Source organism: Alosa sapidissima, chromosome 13, assembly GCF_018492685.1.
Source record: "Alosa sapidissima isolate fAloSap1 chromosome 13, fAloSap1.pri, whole genome shotgun sequence".
Lineage (NCBI taxonomy): Eukaryota > Metazoa > Chordata > Actinopteri > Clupeiformes > Clupeidae > Alosa > Alosa sapidissima.
This window is the reverse complement of record NC_055969.1, coordinates 18,904,131-18,924,394: the sequence shown is the minus strand read 5'-3', so window position 1 is coordinate 18,924,394 and position 20,264 is coordinate 18,904,131. Positions and strand designations below refer to the sequence as shown.

Below are 20,264 nucleotides of genomic sequence, written 5' to 3'. Positions count from 1 at the left end.
GATGCTACTGGACAGAGATTAGTCTGGATCCCCTCCCCCACCACCCTAGAGCCGACCTCAGTAATCTCCACTCGGAGCTCAAAACCGCAGATACCACATATCAGCTCTCCTCCTCCAGACCTGCCTGTAGCCATCCATCCATCCAATCCATCCATCCATCCATCCATCTCTTTCTTTTACTCCTCTTTTTCCTACTGCTTATTTCTCTTCTTTCTTTTTCTCTCACACACACACATACACACATTCTTCTGTCCCTCCTCTCCCACAACTCTGTGTGTGTAAGTGTCTGTATGTGTCTGTATGTAGAGAGAGAGAGAGAGAGAGAGAGAGAGAGAGAGAGAGAGAGAGAGAGAGAGAGAGAGAGAGAGAGAGAAAGAGAAAGAGAAAGAAAGAGAGGCAGTATAGACGTGTGGGCATGTACGTTAGTATTATGTGGGGTCCATTTGCAGGTCTCTTTAAGGACATATACTATATTTTGAGTATATCCACTTCAGACAGCAGACAGCTTCAAGCTTCTTTCCAGACACAAATTTGTACAGCTTTCCTATTTGTGCAATTCTACGCAACACCTATGAGTCAGAATTACACAGGTTCACAAAACCACTCACTCTAATCAGGGAGAGAACTCCAACTCCAATCAGGGGAATGTTTTCCAGTTGCACAAAATGGAAAAATCTATTTTTACAAAAGGTCAGTGAGAATATTATACTATACAGACAGAACAGTTATTAAATTAAATTAAATTAAATTAAATTAAATTGACTCAGTCACATCTGCGGTTTGACTGGACTGTGTCAGAGTGACATAACTGAGGGAGGGACTGAGAAAAAGACAACGTTCTGGTTCTGGTGAGCTTTTTTTTTCTGCATCTCACCAGATACCTGCAGAACAGCCCACAGCCTCTTCCAAAATGGAAGCCGGCGGGCACATCACAGTGCAGCCACCCTGCAGTGAGTTACACAGCAACCGGGGAGGGATTATTGCAACAGTGACATAACCCGTCCTTCAAACACCCACCCTACACACACACACACACACACACACACACACACACTCACACCAATTCTCATTTCCTGCAAAGGCCAGAGAGGGAAGCAGGCTTGGCTGGAGTGGGGGGTGGGTGTGTGTGTGTGTGTGTGTGTGCTGGTGGGATGTTGGGGCAGGAGGGGTCGACACGTGGCAACAGCTGTGCCCTGCCCACTGCCGTGCCTCTGGCTACCCCAAGCAATATGCGGTCAGGCGCTGTGGGATTAAGAGTCGACCGGACAAATCAGATCGCTGATGCCATCACACAAACGCCAACCCACGCGCACACACGCTACACGGTTGCACGTCCGCATAACAGTCCACTGCGGGCTAAGAGCCTGGATCTCGCTCCCAGAGGCAGTCATAAAATGGCCCTCGGCTGTTGCACTACACTCAATAGAGAGGGACGTCTCTCTCTCTCTCTCTCTCTCTCTCGGACCAACACAAAACACCTTCCACTGTAGTCATAATGTCAACAGAAAAGCATATGGTGAGAAGAGAGGGGTGAAAAGAAAAATGAGACCATTCGCATCCGCTTATGAGAGGCGCCAGAGATCATAATAGACAATAGAATTATTTGGAAATGATTCTGTGTGTGCTGAAAGACAGACACTTTCCATTAAATTACTGCAGGCAAACTAGAGTCATCCAAATTATATTGAAAGAAACCAGGCCACCCATTAGGCACCATTAACAACACTTTTCCAAGCAAATGGCACTCGGTCATTGAATAAAAGGAAAGCCTGTTCAATGTAAACATGCCACACTCAGAATACCCTTAAGCAACCCCAGAGACTGAGCATATCCCTCTTATGCCCAAAGGGACGTGTGTGTGTGTGTGTGTGTGTGTGTGTGTGTGTGTGTGTGTGTGTGTGTGTGTGTGTGTGTGTGTGTGTGTGTTGGAGAACTGCTATTGCCTCAATATGATAAGGACAGTAACCAGATGTCTCAAGCCTGCAAAGGCTACACACACACACACACACACGGAAATAAGGGACAATATCTCCACACCTGTCTCCACACATAAGCTGCCAATACCCAACACTATCCATCAATATTAAGCCTCGATAGCTAACCTTAAGTAAACGGTCAACTCACTTACCCGGGGTTGCTCCAAGGGCACGGCCCTGTAACTGCTTCACTGAACTACCTGACTGTAGCTAGTGCACTGTGAATCGTTCTGGTTGAGAGCTTCTGCTAAATGACATAATGTAATGTATTGTAATGTAATGTAATGAAAGCAAGACTCGAGTTCCTAAAAGGAAGATCACCGAAAAACCAACCAGAGAAAGAAAATTATATATTATATTCTATAAACTTCAATGTCTGTATAGGGGCCGTTTCTAGCCTACTACATTTGGATGGTCAGGTAGAAATGTTGGGTGGGCAACATCGCAAAGTGGTCAAATTGGAACACAAAACACAAACAAACAAAAAAATCGGTACTCCCTAGCTCGAGTTGCTGCAGCCAACAGCCAGGGATGGGAAGTTTTTCTAAAACATGTCTTTAAAATAATTATTTCAAATACAAAATAGTATTTTGTCATTTGTATTTTATGTTGTTGAAGAAAATGGCTTCGTATTTTGTATCAAAATACTTTAAGTGTGTATTTTTGTAGTTGGTATTTTTGGTAAAACCAATAGCCTAACTGGTGCTGACTGAGTAATTTGCCCAGACTTGTGATCATAATATTGAGATTCAGGAAGAGGATACAGTGCAAGATGAGTAACTTGTAGGTTGCTCACACACACAAAATACACTCCCTCTCATATCCTCAAGTTTCTTGAGAACTTTAACCATCCAATCGGAACACAAACTCAATCTGGGCATGCATTGACAATTTCAGAGACTTGTCTCCATTTTGTATCGCTTGACATACACTCATACAGTATTTAGGCTATGAGATGTAACAGGCAGGTTAGCATAGTTGATCTGTAGCCTATCATAGCATAGATGATCTGTTGACTGTTTGCAGGTTATGGCATGTTTCTCATTGGCAGAGAAAAGCTGTTGCTCTCAAACATGGTCCACTTAATCAACTAGGTCAGTGTACTGATGAAGGACACATATGGAAGGTTTATAAAGTGATATCATGCTCCCTTTAAAGAGTATTTTTAGTACTTTCAAAATACAAAAATACAGTATTTTATTTTGATACATGGTGTGGCTAATGTATTTTGTAGTTTTTTTGATACACTTAAAATTAGGCTATTTGATATTTCATTTAAAAATACATTTTGATGTATTTTTGCCCATCCCTGCCAACAGCTAGAGCAGCCAGGCAACTACAGTGCACTCTGGGGGCATCTTTGGGGCCCCTGCCTATAGAGTCGACCCTGATGTTTGCGTTTTCTTCGTCTTCTCTGTCAGATGTTGAATCTAATGATCAGTTTGTTCAGCTCACATGACGACGAGGCTGAGCCCAATATCTGGAGGACATCAGCGCAAAATGGACATGGAACAGAAGAGTCAGTGCAAAAGTGAGACAGAATGTTATACCCAGGAAGTACAGCTCAGTGAGCTCTGAGTGAAGGGAAGAGAGAGTGAGAGAAGGGGGAGAGAGGGAGGGAGAAGAAAAGAGAGAGCAAGAGATGGTGTGTGTGTGTGTGTGTGTGTGTGTGTGTGTGTGTGTGTGTGTGTGTGTGGGGGGGGCATCAGAATGACTCAGATTTTCTGATCAACTGAGAGGTTTTTCAGTGTGTGTGTGTGTGTGTGTGTGTGTGTGTGTGTGTGTATATATATATATATATATATATATATATATATATGTGTGTGTGTGTGTGTGTGTGTGTTTCAGTAAAGTAGACAAAGATGCACGATCACATCCCCACGTGGCTGTTCCAGGAGTCTTCATGCATTATTGCTGCATTTTTTCAATTTTTCGATCAGTCAAAGAAGCGTAGCGAAGGAGCAAAACATGACATTTCCGCATTCAGTCCCTCATCCATTATAAATGAATGATGGGAAAGGTTGCTGTATTCCACATACAGTACAAACACACAAACACACACACAGATTCAGTGTTTCAGACTTAAACTAACTTTTTTAGAGCCTGTTTTAAAAGGTATCCATATTGTCTTATGACTACTGTTCACCAAGTTGTTCACCAAGTTATGATGACTTACAGTAATTTGTACATCAAAGATTCCTGAACAGCCATTATTCTGTATTGAACCCACTGTCCTATCGTTGAAATGACAACATCATAAACAGTTATGTCATTAATTTACAAGGCACACAATGTCCAATGATAGCACAGGATTTTGTTACGCCATGGCTAGAGCAAATATGTATATGTGCCTATAACTGATAACAATATGAAGATTTTACTGACATTAGATATCTTGCACCATTATAACATGATGGTAATTTTGATACCACAGACGAATGAAGACCCAGTCAAACCAATGGTAGGAAAAAATATCAGGAACAGAGTTCTATTTACAATGATGCGCATCAAAGGAGAGACAGCACGACTTCACCTAAAGATCCACCAGCTGCTCTAACTAGACAAGTAAATAGTCAGGGTTTAAGTATCCTTCCAGGCTGATGGGAGATGCCGTTGGTCAACCCATCTCACGTGGACTACACTGAATCAGACTCTAATTAGTGGCAACCTGGCAAACCGGAGCATATAGCACTGACGCAGCCGTGCAGAACGGTGAAACACTGCAAAGTCATGATATTCCCTCTTATCTCTAAACACATAGTCACACATAGATATACACAGGTACAGTACAGGAACAGATTGAAATAACAACAGTCATCTCATATGTGGAAGAATATATGACAGAAACATCAGGACATATACCACTTATGAACATAAAAATCCTAAGTTCTGAATCCAACATAACCATGTCATTGCAATAGACACATTCTTTCTAGTGTTTGACAAACACTAGAAAGAATGGGTCTATGACATGGTTATGTTAATGTAACAAATGTGTAATACTGTTGGTGTAGTTATTAGCAATAGATTACTCAGGTCGATGCCTTAGTTTTACTGTACATTCAGTATACCAATAACTAATTTATTTTTAGTGAATGGCTCCCCAAGTACTGACGTTGTTGCTTTAAAGTCACTGCTAGTAACAGCCAGTAAAGATAACCTAAACATTATGTACATACTTAACATACGCGCATAAAAGATTTGGTGTGATTTCAGCAATCATCAAGTTTGCAGATATAGAGCACATATACACTTAACAACCCCCACCCCAACACGCCTGCTATTATGAGACTATAATGCTCTGCTGCAATAAAATGTGCTTACAAGTGTATGCTCAGACAACAGTAACCAAACGCATCTGTGAAATTGGATTGTGAAATATTCACATCCTGGGGAGCAAGAAGGCAACTGTTGAGGAACGAAACCAAGGGCTCTTGCTTCCTTCCCAGCACTGTCTGCATCTATATGAAACAAAGGAGACACCTGCCTGCAGTAAAAGCTCCCTAGCCACAAGCCTATTCTCTCTAGTGAGGCTGAGTGTTTACATTGGGGTCGGAAAGATGGTGGTGGTGGTGGTGGTGGTGGTGGTGGTGGTGGTGGGGCATGAGAGAGCAAAAGCCAGCAAGGCTTCAGGCTACTGTTACCGCAAGTGGACTAAGTGTTTGCTCTATGCGGCCTATGTCACAAAGGAAAGGCGGGGCAAGTAGAGCTTTTTAGCGGAGGGTCTGTTTCCAAGACATTTATCTCCGTGACGCACAGCTGCCGGCTCTACGTGTCTCAAGGGGGAAAAGAACTGACCACTGAGGTCATAAGATAACGTCTGTGCATGTGTGTGTCTATGTCAACTCTCACAGGTGGCCTGACTACTTGTCCAAAACTCAGTTGGACATCTCTAACCAGGTCTGAAACCATTAAGTTGCGTGACAATGTATAGCAAAACCTCTGAAGAAGTTGAGACTATAAATGAGGGTTCATTTCCTTCTCTGATGTGACCAAAATTCCACAATTGATTTATTGAAATATTGACAGGAGCATAATATTCATAATATTTAAAGGAATCGTGAAAACTACTTTGAAAGACACTGACTGCCGATGACATTGATACATTATAATGTAATAACAGCTTTGTATTGTGTAGTCATTATCTCCATGGCTGACTTATCAGAGGTAATTGCAATGAACCGAACACATCTGAGGGGCATTCTAAGTACATGGTTTGTTGAATAAATAGCTTAACTCAGAATAAGTAGCTAACCCTTCCTCAAGAAAAGCCCTTTGGTTTTGTTTTGCTAAGAGAATAAAGCTGTATTGTTCCTCTATTAGCAGGTCTATTACTTATTAATTGAGTTCACTATTAAAGGTTAGTCAACTTGAAATACTAAGGTGTGTCTGGAATACAGATTAGTAGATTTTAACTGCAAAAAGGACCCGTTTCAGGAGTTCCTGGTCTACAAATATTAACCACTAGAAACTCACATTCACTAACTCATTTCCTGATGTAAACACATTTATTATTGACACTTTGCCACCCATCATACAAGCCAATCTTAAGTAAATGTAAATATTTGAGGTTATCTGAAATTGTCTGGATGTGTCATGCAAGCGTTCTTAACAAGCAATGTGGTTCTGGGTGAGCAGGTCTAAACACCACAGGTTATTAAAATCAGCTGTGTACACATGGCCGCATGCTAGAGGGCATAACGACTATGCTGTATCATTCAAAACATTGTCCCGTGGCATTACTTGAAAGCACAGATGTAGTTAACTAATTACATTTCAGTTTAAGAAAAAAAACTCCTCACGAAACAGTTAAATCACAATGAGTTTACGTTGTAGGAGTAAATTTATGGATTAGGCTAATCCCAGGGGAAGTGTTAAATCACTGAATAGAATGTTTTAGACCAAGACTCTTTGTTTACCTCTTTGCTTTGTCTGTCCACTGGGTTATGAGGTTACGGTGGTAAGTGGCTTACATGAGGAAATGTGCTCTCTCTCACACACACACACACACACACACACACACACACACACTCTCTCTTATTCTGTTGCTGCCTACGGGTTTTTCCACAGGTTGGGAATAGAATTACAGCCAGAGTCCACATGGCTCCTACACCAGTCATCTGGTACGCTGCCTCCTCCCTTGGCACGAGTCCAAAGGAGAAAGGTGCTTTAAGTGCCTCAGTCGTGTGAGGGGTCATGATATTCGAATTACTGCAAGAGATTTTGTGATGACGAGAGACTATATTGCAAAGCTACCACTACCACTTTAATATACTAGCAAATCTTTCTACCAAACGTGAAATGATAGGCTTACTTTTTTCACGCAATGTCTAAACGTTTTTCATTTAAACGTCTAAATCATTTAAATCATGAAATCTAAAAGTTTGTCTACTTATTTTATTTGCCTGCTAGATGTGCCAAGTAACCCCCTATTAAGACAAGACCATATTACAATGCCAGTGTAATATGTCATGTTCAAAGAATTTGGAGTATTTGGTAGATAATATCAAACTTTACACAATGCACCTCGTAGAGTAGGCTACTGTGTGTCAGGGGCCTATGCAGAGTCCAAACTCATTACATACAACAATGTGTTTGGAACAAACAATACCAACACTACAACAATGCCAGTGTAATATATCATGTTCAAAGAATTTGGGGTATTTGGTAGATAATATCAAACGTTGCACAATGCACCTCGTAGAGTACTGTGTGTCAGGGGCCTATGCAGAGTCCAAACTCATCTGACAGTCACTACTTCCCAGTAAGGCGGTCAGAGGGTTTATGGGATGGGTGTGCACTGCAGTGGCCACAGAGCCGGGATTTGGACTGAGTGGAAGGGTGTGAGGATAAGGCTTAACCCGTGCTGATCTCTTGCTTACAAATCGAGGGGCGGGCGGCACGCCTTCAGGGAGGGAGGAGGAGACAGAGACAGATCCTTGGGATTTACTCAACGCAGAATCAAATTACCAAATTAGCCATTACTCTCCCAGGACACCAGGACGCTGGGAGTGCCAGGGGCTTATTGTTGATTACATGAGAGGCAAATGTAATGGTTTACACTACAACTCAATAGGCATGTATTGCATAGACCACAGTGTTCAGCAGTGCCTTAGCTGGATTTATATATTTTACTGGCCCATGACACACACACACACACACACACACACACACACGCACACACACACGCACACACACGCACACACACGCACACACACGCACACACACCCTTTCTCACATTTCTCCTTCTCTGTGTTGGCAACTAGCATGTGGATCGACTAGGAAGTCATCTTTCCATCTTTCACAGGAAATTACTAAGAGACTTAAAAAGGAGCATCTTTTGCAAGGTATGAACGACCAGATAACATCAGAGTGCTCTAGCCACTCCGGGGATTGAGAATGCTCCTGGTTTCCTACAGTACAAAGACTTCCTCCTAACTACCATTCACCTGTAGCATACAGCATTGCTATCATATCATATTCATCTGCAACACTAGTTACACTAAAGTATGTCTGTAGAAGTGGTGTCAGTCCTGGGTGCCTCACATACAGTAGAGCCAATATTTCAGCTAGTTGTAATGGATGTATTGAGTGTCATTGTATCTCCCTGCAAATACTCTGTCAAATAAAGCTTTTGGAAAGTCAATAAACAATTCTTACCTGGAGGTCCATGGAGAACAGCTTTCTTTACTGAAAGAGAAAGAGAGAAACAAGTCAGTGGCAATCACTTAACAAAGGTACAAAAAGAAACAACATGCTTGCTATTTTTTTTTATCGCTAAAAGGCTTTGTGAATTACTCTCTGTCAAAATAATCCTAAAAAGAGTCATAAAGTTAAGGACCATTACATTCAAGAGTTTCTCCTAAATCCACTAGTTACATGCTACTTTTAGCCTAAGATTCTTTTGTGAATACAGGCCCAAATCTTTTATTTGATCTACTTTTATTTGTGCCTAGAAGCAGGATCCTTAGCTTATATAGTGGACTGAGAATGGCAGGCCTGAACTCATCCAAAACACCCAGCCTCACCGGCCAACCAGGGAATCCCCCATAACAACATTAGCCACAAACCGGACTCGATCCTCTCTGCCCTGCCATGTGTGTAACCACCTCACTTTGACTCATCACAACTGTTAGTTAAACTATGAATCATCTTTAATCCAGAGCAGGTAAATGTGAAGTTGAATTAAGTGGCAAAGGGGGGAAAAGCAAAAGAGTGGGAGTGTAATGTGTGACTTTATTATCGAGGTTTTGAATTTAATTATTTTGGACATACTGGGAATTCCTGGGCTGATCTAACACCAGTTGCTCCATTGCATCGGTTACACACTAGAGAAGGAGGCTGCTTGCCAGAGGCCTGGAGAGGTCAGATATATGTCGCTCTAATCACTCCTAATGGCATTCCTAAAATCCTTGTAAACAACACAACATGTCACACCACCACCACACCCACTGAGCCTCACAGCGCTCTGCCTTAAGGATGCGGAGAGGCTCTAGATGGACTACTTAGGGGTCATATTCCTCTCCATGCTTGCTCCAAAAACTCCCAGAATCATCCTTCCATGCCTCCAGGACCACCTGACCTGCATAATCCCCTCGCTGTGAAATCCGTTAATACACAATCCACTCCCGCACTGCCCCGCTCAGACCAGTATTCCCTGCTCGCATCCCGACCATAATCCCGGTCGGTCTATGCCATCATTGACGTCAAAAGAGAGAATTGCAACCCAATTTGGTCGCCATGATATGCAAAGTCTCTCTACCAAAAGAGTGGGTTTTGTTAATCTGAAGCACGTCTGTATTTTATGGCCAACACAATGAGAAGGATTGTATGGTGGTATGCGGTTGAAGGTCTTTGCTTCACTGTCAGCAGTGATGTCTACTCTATATCTTTGCTTGCACCTCGTCATGTTGCCTGCTAAAAACAGTCTTTGAGTGATTGCATGTTTTTGCACAGAAAAATGAGAGTCAGTGCTTACATCAGTCTCACAGGCTTAGAGCAGTGGGTTTGCCATCGGGAAAAACACACACTGAAAAGACTATTTCCTTTTGCACTGCATTTACATTACATTACATTTATTTATTTAGACATTTTTATCCAAAGCAACTTACAAATATGAGAAATAACATTCAAGCAACAATGTAGAGGAGACCTTGGAGGAGCAGTGACTTGAGCACTTGCACTGGCTATGTCTAAGCTAGGAGCATGCATGTCAATCAATTTCACATTACACTTTATTACATCTAAATCATTATATATCTAAGGCATTTCCATGAATGTGCATGACATTTGCTTTTCCTGAGATTGAGTTGTAATTTAGTGCAGATTAGAGACAACGACAACAAAAACAACAACAACAACAACAACAACAACAACACCACAACACAGCAGCCTGAGAGCAATAACGAGAGACGAGATACAGCAGCAGCATCAGCACCGCTGGACAAAATACAGACATGTTTGAGGATTATGTATAATTATGTATACACGTGTGTGTGTGTGTGTGTGTGTGTGTGTGTGTACACGCTTAATGTCTGTGTGTAAACATCTGCTTGTGTTGTGTATCTATGTAAGATATGGATTGTGTGGGTGTTAGTGTTGAAGTACTCGGTCACGTCTCAGACTCGGCCTCCATTGGAAGGAGACGGACTCTTAATTTTAGAGCAACCTTTTTCCACTATTTTTTTTAGAGAAACCTTTTTCCTCTATTTTTTTATTGTGTATATTTCATGGTATATTCTACAAATGTTCTTATTTTAATAAGAATTATATAATATAACTGCCGTTAAAATATATCCCATGGTGCTATGCTGTGCAACACAAAGGTTTTGAAAGATAAAAAAACTTTGTTATTGCAATCAACAGTTATTCTGGAGAGTGTTGAAGTAGCCTGACCTACGGTTTTTGCCTAATCTGTCATTCCATGCGTGTCTAGTTGTTATGATTAACGAGATGAGTGACCAATCCGTAATTACAAAATTTGGTTACTTGAACCACAATGTGGGTGGGTTTGATTGCAAAAGGGTGGATGAGTAGGTGGCTGCATTTGATTGCAAAAGGCGCTGTATTGGAGTTGTAAACTTACACTGTTAAGGTATATCATCTTGTTGGATTAGTCAATAAATTGTTTGCTGATATAATTAAATGTACACTTTGAATGTGAAATCTAGGTATATAGCTGCTATTAGTGTCAAAATTCAACACCTTCAACTTTAATGAAATGTTGACATCACGCCATACTAAATTTTGACTCTAGTCTTAAAGTGTTCAGAAAAGAAGTTTGGTAGACAAATGTGTACTACACTGCTCCTATATCCAACAATTCACACTCTAACCTTTGGAAATTTAACTGTTGAATATGATACTTGATGTTAAATGTAAGTAAATCATGAAAATCGGTCTCGTTGCGGTCTCGACTCCTTAAAGACTCTCGCTATTGTTCTTGCCTCCTCCTTTAAAGACTTGGTCTCGACTCTGTCTCGACATATGCGGTGTGTGTGTGTGTGTGTGGCTAAAGCCAAATGTCGGCACTGGACAGCACGCTCTGGGTGTTTTTGCGGAGATCACTGTTGCAGAGTGATGCTGAGCCAGATTAGCTAAGGCAGTGAAGTTATCACCTGGCTCTGATCACTCTTGAGAGGAGTCTGTGTGTGTGTACAGTATGTGTGTGTGTGTCTGTGTGTGTGTCTGTGTGTGTGTCTGTGGCTGGATAACAGCTGACATCTAGATGACTCTAGTCAGTATACAACCATAAAGATACATTTGACCAACTAAGACAATAAAGTTTAATAACTTGAGTAATACACTATATAGCCCCCAGAAAAAGGTATCTGAAATTTCTTGGTTGTAAACCTTTTGGTGTTATTTTCACATTATCTCATTTGCTTGAAGATTTAACACAGAACAAAATGTCTCTTTGAAGAAATATGTAAGAACAGGTTTTACAGAACGTCATCAGACATATTGCTAAAAGGTATCAAGACTCAAGCATTCAAGACTCTTTTCTATCAGCATTTACTGTGGAAAATCCAGCCTGAATCAGCTTGAATCTACAGAAGGGCCTGAATACACAAAATGGGAAAATGTGCACCGAGGATTAGACGAAGGCTGTCTGGGCCACTACGCATGGGTTGTGACTCAGCTTACTGTCACATGTATACCACACATTTTTAAAGTTTCAATTATGTTAAATAAAAAAAAGGCTTTACTTTAGTGGCTTTATGTGCCTTGGATTTTCTCTTTTCCTACAGCCTGAATGTCTCTCACATCTGGCTCTGATCTGGCCCTAATCTGGTGTGACTCAACGATATCTGTGCCAAATTAGCTTTCCTCCCACAGTCACCTGTTATCTGGGGCAGGGACGTGACTTCTCAGGTGTCTCAGACCAATCAGAATCAGGCCAGTGAGTCGTTAAGACCCATAGTATGACCAGACACAACCCTGGTTTCCGCCATGCATAGAAATACCAGGACACGGTCCATTGACCACCAGTCATCATGATGGAAATCAATGCTCATCAAGCAGAGAACAGGAGAGATCAGGAGACACTGGCTATGTTGATGTTATACCAGGAAGCTGGCTGCACCACACATCTGCACTCTGTTGCAAAGCTGTCCCCATGTAACATGAACTTGTCTGCTTCAAACTATCTGAAGAATGGCAACTATTGCTTCAGGAATTACATTTCGTCCAACAAAGTCATAGCAGAGTCATTGTAAAACTGAAAGGCTTTTGTTTCATACACAAATAGGGCATGCCTTTATAAACAAACAAACAAAAATATTGTAAATATCTCAATAGATACTTCTGATTGAGTAATTACAAAAAGTCAAAAAGAAAAATGGCAATGACTCATGACAATGCAATACAAAACTAACTAACAGGACATGCACTGTGCAGGACTATGTTCAGGGTACAAGCACACCACGAAAATGAAAGAAAACCTGAAGACATTGCTAATTATGGACCCTTTCAAGAGAGTTCCATTATCAGCATCATAGTTGGCCCCACAAGACTTCCTTTTTAACATTCCATATGTTATCTTAATGCAGAGGAAGTATATTGGGGCCCAAATAGAACGTTCAAGCATTGTTTTTGTTTTTATTGATGAAAGGGTCTATATCACCAAAAGACACCAGTTTGCATGTAAGCAAGCTTCTAGCTGTTCTAATAATGGGGGACGTGTCTGCAAGGTTTAGCAGTTTTAGACTCGCTAGCTTTAGACTAAAACTCACAGTGTTGCTTTAAGACTTCTGGTCTGAATAAATGTGGACATGATTAAAATCAAATGTGTAAGCCAATGACATGGCCCATGAAGGCAAAGCTGAAAGTAGGCATTTTAGAAGGAAAGCTTTTATCCCCAGTTATATCCCCAGATGTGTGCTCTCATTAAGTCTAAGTTCTGGCCACCAGGAGACTAATATAGAGCATGTCTGGCCTTTCTGGTCAGGTTTAGTCTCACCTCTAACTACACTGACCTACATTAAGAGAGAATAAGCACAGAGCAAACACACTGGCCACACCAGCACTGAAGGCATTCACAGCAAAGTAAACACTGAGCAGGCTTCCATCGCACTTACCACTACACACTCGTAAGGCTATTGACCACATCACACGCACGCACACGCACACACACACACACACACTGTACACATACAAACACACGCTTGTGCACACATTCACACTCACACACACACATCTTGTGACTTGGTCTGACAGCTCAGCAGCTTAGCTCGCAACCACAGACCTTAATGCACAGGCCACCGTAGATCGGTAAGTGGGTCCACGTGGTTGACCAGTAGGTGAGGCTCAGCGAAGGTGTCTGCACCTCGGCAGCTGAGGACACTCCGTGGGCAGCTGAGGACACTCTGCTGACGAGAGGCCTCCCAGTACAAACCAGTCGCTCCATGGTTTCGAGAATTTGCGCTTTTATTCTGATATACAGAAAATTTCCATAGGATGTTTTTTTTTTGCATTATTTACGATTAATTTTATTTCACTCAAAACCACCACAATTTTAGTGTTACAATCATCAAAAAACATTCCCACCATACAAACTGCTTGTTGTAAACGTTTCAGAGAAGGAAGGTACAGAGCAGTACACATTTGATACGGTTCTGCGGAATAATGACTCCTCGTGATTTTGCCATGATGAGGCTTGGAATGTCAGGCACTAGAATAGGAAGAGGCTCTCCTCAGAAGCTTCTCAGTGAGTACATTAAAGTTAAGTTAAGAGGGTATAAGAAGTGCCAGGCACAGGAAGTGAGGCGGGAAACAGGAAGAAGGGTCAGTGTCTGGAGCCGGCCCTGCTGCCAGTGTTTGCTGTTTACTATCTGCTCTGTGAGGCTGACAGAGCCAAGAGAGAGCAGAGAGAAACAGAGGGAAAGAGTGAGAGAGAGAGAGAGAGAGGGAAAGAGAGTGAGAGAGATAGACTACAAGGTGGAGCCTATGGGGTTGACAGGACAGGCAGAGCAACAGATGGCCAAGGGATTACACTTACAATCTCTCAGCTCTCCCCTCATCTCTCTCTCTTTCTCTCTCGCTCTCTCTCTCTCTCTCTCAAGTTCCCTCTCCCTTCAAACACTGATCCTGCAATTTCTCTCCCTCAAAATCTCTCAGCTCTTTCTCACTCTCTCTACTCTTGCAATCTCTCTCTCTCTCTCTCTCTCTCTCTCTCTCTCTCTCTCTCTCATTCCAGGTCTATTTTTTCACTACTGATGTTGCAGCTGAAATCTCTCTGTCTGGCATTTGTTTTTAATCGGCCTGAAACGGTTTCAGAGAAATGTACTGTACAACCATCAATACCCACTCAGAAACACAGCCACCAGAGGAAGTCACACACACACACACACACACACAAGTTTAGCATTGATGCGCTCCCATGACTTACAGTAATAACAAGGCACACACATATTGACAGCATGCTATCTACAAAAAGCTCATAAATATTGTGAGCAGCTAAGTAACAATCAAGCAAACACATGTGGGTGTACACGCGCGCACACGCACACACACACGCGCACACACACACACACACACACACACACACACACACACACAAAGGTGCCAGTGGTCCAAGTGCGTCAGTGCAGGTTCGTTTAGCATCTGACGTGACGCTACTCTTCTGTGTGTGAGTGTGTGTGTGTGTGTGCATGTCCGTCCGTGGGCCTGTGCGTGTGTGTGTTTGCGGGTCTATGCGTGATGACATCACCATGGAGACCAGTTCTCTGCCGGGCCAGAGTAAATAAAGAGGTACAACCATGACATCAGTGAATCGAGGAGGTGACTCACTTTGGCCAGGGGCAGAGACTCAGTTTTAAGCACAGGATAATAATGAATGATAAGAAATTGAAACTCAATCTACGATAATACCCCTGCAGTACACATGCTCTGCTTAATAGAGACAGAGAGGTTCATAATATGAAAGGAAAATATTATTCTATTTGTTCAAAAGCTTTTAAACATAATTTACATTATTATCTCTCAATTATAAATTCTCAAAAAAGCATATACACACCATTCTAGACTTTCTTTTGGTCCTACAATGCTTGAAACTACTATGTAATTTTTCCAGCTTGATGTAATGATATTGTGTCTACTTGGTAACGCTGAGAAAAAAAGAAAAGTCACTGAGCACACTAAACCTGAAAAAAAACACACTTACAGTACAACAAATACGGTCCAATTATGTCCAGTTCCAATTACACAACCTATTTTAAAGTAAACGTAAAATAAAAGTAAAATGTGTATTTAGCAAAAATGTGTATTCATCCAAAGGCACACAGACTCGTGAAGGGCTAATTCGGCATTTGTACCCGGGTCGACCAATTTCAAAGGGCCCTGGATACCACTGCTTCCCCGCAAAGAGAGACACTCTCATTAGTACAGCACTTGACTACTGCCTCCTTACAAAAGATTTAAATGGATGACTAAGGATGACTAAGACACTGTGCCATAAGGAAAACCATAGCAACCCTCTCTGAACCAATTCAAAGGCCATCTGTGTAAAGAAACATGTAGTTAAAGGAAAAACAGAGGTGAACCACAATATCCATTCTTGTGCCATTCTTGTGGCACTGCGATTTCAGACAGTGATGATGACCAACCAGGAAGTCTGGAGGGTAACTGAAAGTACAGGCCAAGCAGGAAGTTCCTCTGAGGGAAAACAATCTAGCAATGCTAATTTCCTGGATATCTACATTGTTTAGTGCTGTACTGTTTAGGCCAGGAAAGGCCTGCATTCATCCATTGAGCTCCATCCACATCTATTGTTTTTGAAAGAATTCATTCTATCATATGTGCTTCCCAGTGCACTAGGCTCTTTGTGTGATCTGCACTTCTTGTTAAAGGTGAAAAAGTACATTCTGAGATTATAAATCAGAGGACTTCTCATACTTGTGGACAATCATGGATCTAGGAAGCAAACAAAGTCGTTAAGAGCAATAAGCAATTCCAGCCAATCAACACGTAGTTTCAAGGGCGCAGAAGGTGCGGTGTGATTTGATCGAGCAGTTTGAGGCGTTTAGCTCAAATATCACCAAGCTTTTCTTCAGAATCTCACTATATGTCTTACGTTACAGGAAAAGAAAAAGCTTTCTCTGGCCACAAGTCATAAAACATCAGACATTACAAAACCCTCAGACATCTCTGAGCTGGGATAACAAAGCGCCTTAGCGCTGTTTGTTGAGTGCACTACTTTGCCTGTTTAAATAATTGACTTGTTTAGAGAGCCAAGATGGACATGATTTTCTTTTGTTTTGCTGTTGTGATGCTCCAAAGGTGATTCTTTATGCATAGATTGCATAATTCCAGTCACGTCACCTCACTGTTCTCTGAAACTGTTCTCTCAGCTCTAAAACCCTGCTGGGGGGAAACACATGGGCACTCGAGACTCAGAGCTCTAACTGGCGAATGGGGGGAAAGAAAGAAAATGTGGAGGAAAGACAAAGAGAAGGAGAGAAGAGGGAAGAGTGAAGTAGACAAGAAGGGGGCGACACTGGGTGGATGAAGTGTGAGGGGCAAACCGCTCAACCGAAGTTTGATAGCGAGGCAGTGAGCAAGCTAAAGTTTGACCGGCCAGTAAAGAAGGAGGAGGATAAAAGGGTATAGCCCAAGCTGACTGAGGAGCAACTTCTGGGCGAGGAATGAGGTAGATCTAACCATCTAACAGGCTGGTTACACCAGGCACGTAACTAAGGTGTTTTATTCACGGATCTTATGCTGCGACAATTACCTTCCACTATAATCAATAGAACTGGCTACACCAGACTTGATAGCGGCACATACATCCAAAAAAATTAGACCAGTCTTCTAAAATTATTTTTACGCACTGCAAACGCACCTGGCATAGCCCACTGTAAAAGTAGTGTGAAAGGATTTGTTTGTAAAATAAATATGAGAGAGGGGCTGAAGTTGATGAGAACAGATTGTAGGCCTATGGCTCAGGAGAGGCATGATGGTTGGGGAGAAAAGACAAGCAAACAAGGGGTCAAACTGTGACTTGGGCCTTTTCAAAGAGAGGCGGACGAGGGGTCAAACATTTCAGCCTGCAACTACAAACTCCAGCCTTTAGCATTTCCCAGCAGGAAAGGGCGGGAGTCAGGCGCAGGACCTTTACCAAGGCAACAACGGAACACAGAACACTGCTAATCTGAAGTGAAAACATCCAGAGTGGGGCAAGACCCAAGACCCACCTACACAAAGCTTATACATATGCTGAAATGTCACATACATATAGTATAAAGCATGTAATCATTACAAAGCATTATTTCTACATACCTGCAAAATAGGGAAATGTGCTGAACAGTTGCATTACTTAAACTTTAATACTTGAATGCTGTAAGCAATGGTCTTGCTGACTTGCTGCAGCCAATTGTTGGAATTCCAATAGCCATCGTTGGAATGATTCTATTATGAAGTTAATTTGCAAAAGCACAGTCTATTTTAAAAAAACAAATATAAAAAACATGTTTTTTTATTGTATATATATAATGATTCATTCAAATGGCACATCTGCTTTTTGCAAGTAACCTCTTCATATGTAGGCCTAATATACAACAAGAGGCTGCAGACAGAGGACTGGCTGCATGACAAGACTGGCATGCAGAGATTCCAATCTCGTTCGAAGCATTCACACTGGTAACTACAGCCAAATGTTTTTGAGCACAACGACCAGAACCAGAAGAGTCCCAAAGACCTTCAGATTTCCTTAGCGCACCCCGTGATAGAATATGCCACAAATAGAGAAACCAGTGACATTTCACAGATTTCCACAGGAGATGCCTCATGCAAAGCTTCACTCCATGTGAGAGGAAAGATGCTGTTTAGTCCAAAAGGTGTTCTTTGTCCCATTTCAACACAAGAGTGTTAACGCCTAATGTCAGTTAGACTGGGGGGCCTGATCCGGATGCTGATTATGACTGGTGGTGGCAAATTAGACACTGGAAGGAAATAATATGAAGATGCTAATCTAACACTGTCCAGTGACAATAGACAACCAGGCGTGTGTGTGTGTGTGTGTGTGAGTGTGAGTGTGAGTGTGAGTGTGAGTGTGAGTGTGTGAGTGTGTGTGTGTGAGTGTGAGTGTGTGTGTGTGAGTGTGAGTGTGTGTGTGAAAGAGACATAATGAGATAGAAGGAGTGTGCGAGTATCAAATAAGATCAACCACACTGGCTCATAAGTCAAAGGGAAAACAAATCTAAAATGGGATATGGTTCTACAAGACACTTTCTCTCATATAAAACACATGTGGGGATCTGATCTAGTCTACCTTTGGTCTCAGTTTAATTTACTTTGGACAATTTATACATTACTCTGCCCCTGTTGAACAGAAGTTATGTACATTCATAGGATATGACAGTTTTTCCAGAATCACACACACACACACACACACACACACGACAGGACCCTGGCCATCAACATATCAACAACACCCACAAGCAAATTGTACTACATTTAAGAGACCTAAAGCAAAATAACCTTCCAAATTAATTAGACCTTCACAAAAACTTGCAGGTGAAGGGGTTTCCAGATTACTTTTAAATGTATTTAATCCGTAGCCTATAATAAATGCATGTAAATATTCCGCAGATGAGCATATTGATTGGGGCCTATTTAAACAGCTATTGCGTGGTGTGCACGAGTGGGAATACGCATACGACCTTTCGGCAAATTTGGGATTTGCTCTGCAGGTCAGTCTAGTCAAGAGGCCATCGAAGCCCATTTCCAATGCCCCTAAAACACAGGCACGCAAATACAATCGCTAATCCGGCATGGACATGTATTTTTTGGAATTGAGTAAACAACTGCATTTAAAACCTTCGTTTACAAGATTGCTACACTTTTAAAACGATTTGGTAAGACTTAATGTAGGCTACCAATTTATGTTTAACCTCCCTGATAGAAGTCGTAGCCTAGGCCTATGTCAATTAAGCTTTTCCAAACCCACTCCCTATTGACTACAATTGTGAAGTTCTGGGTGCTCCCAGTGCACGAGCTGTCTGACAGCAGACATGCACATCCTGTAAATGTACCGAATGTTCAGCATAAGGAGGAGGCTAGTCGGTGGAAACAGCTGGTAGGATGGGGTCGGTTCACACAACAAATTATGTAATAACCGCCCTCTGGTGTTTTATCTAAACGGTTGTCCGAAATGTGAAATATGTTTGTGCACATGGTGCAAATATAAAATACCAAGGTGACTTGTTGCCTACATAGTCTAAACCTGTAGAATTGCACACGGAAACCACAGCCGAGAAAAAGTTGTCCAGGTATCTCGACGACCGCTGTCAAACCAAACACCTCTTCCTGAAGCACCAGTCAACAGTGTGCTATAGGATGAAAGACCAAACATAACTTTTATAAGAAAGAAAGTAGCCAAAACTCACCTCTAACACAAAGCAGAGACATGGCTGTAACTCTAGAGAGAAAACCCCTGATTAAGTCTTCCTCTGAGATTTAAAACGACATATTAATGATGGATCCCGACCGTCAGCTTCTCACCGTCCAGCTTCGGTCATTCTGGGCAGCAGCGCTCTGCAATGACAACTCTCTAAATTTTACGACTATGGTAAAGAAGCTCTAAAACTAACTCGAGGCTGCTGCCAAAGTACACTGATTCGGTATCTCTTCTCGCCATGATCACTTTTATTTCTCTATCCTAAGGAAAGACAGGAGGGGGTGGGATAGTGGCTGTCATAGTGACATTGGACATATCCAGTAAGAATGTTCTTTAAACTACAAAGGCGGGATAATGTAAACTGTGGCCAATGGCTATGAAGAAGGCGTTAC

The 20,264-nt window shown here is 41.9% G+C and overlaps 1 protein-coding gene across 1 annotated transcript in view; it reads right to left on the bottom strand.

The window, feature by feature from the left end:
- Positions 1-20,142, bottom strand: part of unc13bb (unc-13 homolog Bb (C. elegans)) — a 107,686-nt gene extending 87,544 nt beyond the window's left edge. Inside the window, exons 1-2 of the mRNA XM_042059932.1 lie at positions 19,862-20,142; positions 8,637-8,666 (exon numbers count right to left, since the gene is read on the bottom strand). Coding sequence (XP_041915866.1) covers positions 8,637-8,666; positions 19,862-19,883 — 52 coding nt within the window. The 5' untranslated portion in view covers positions 19,884-20,142. The remainder of the gene's footprint in view (positions 1-8,636; positions 8,667-19,861) is intronic.
- Positions 20,143-20,264: the final 122 nt, after the last annotated feature.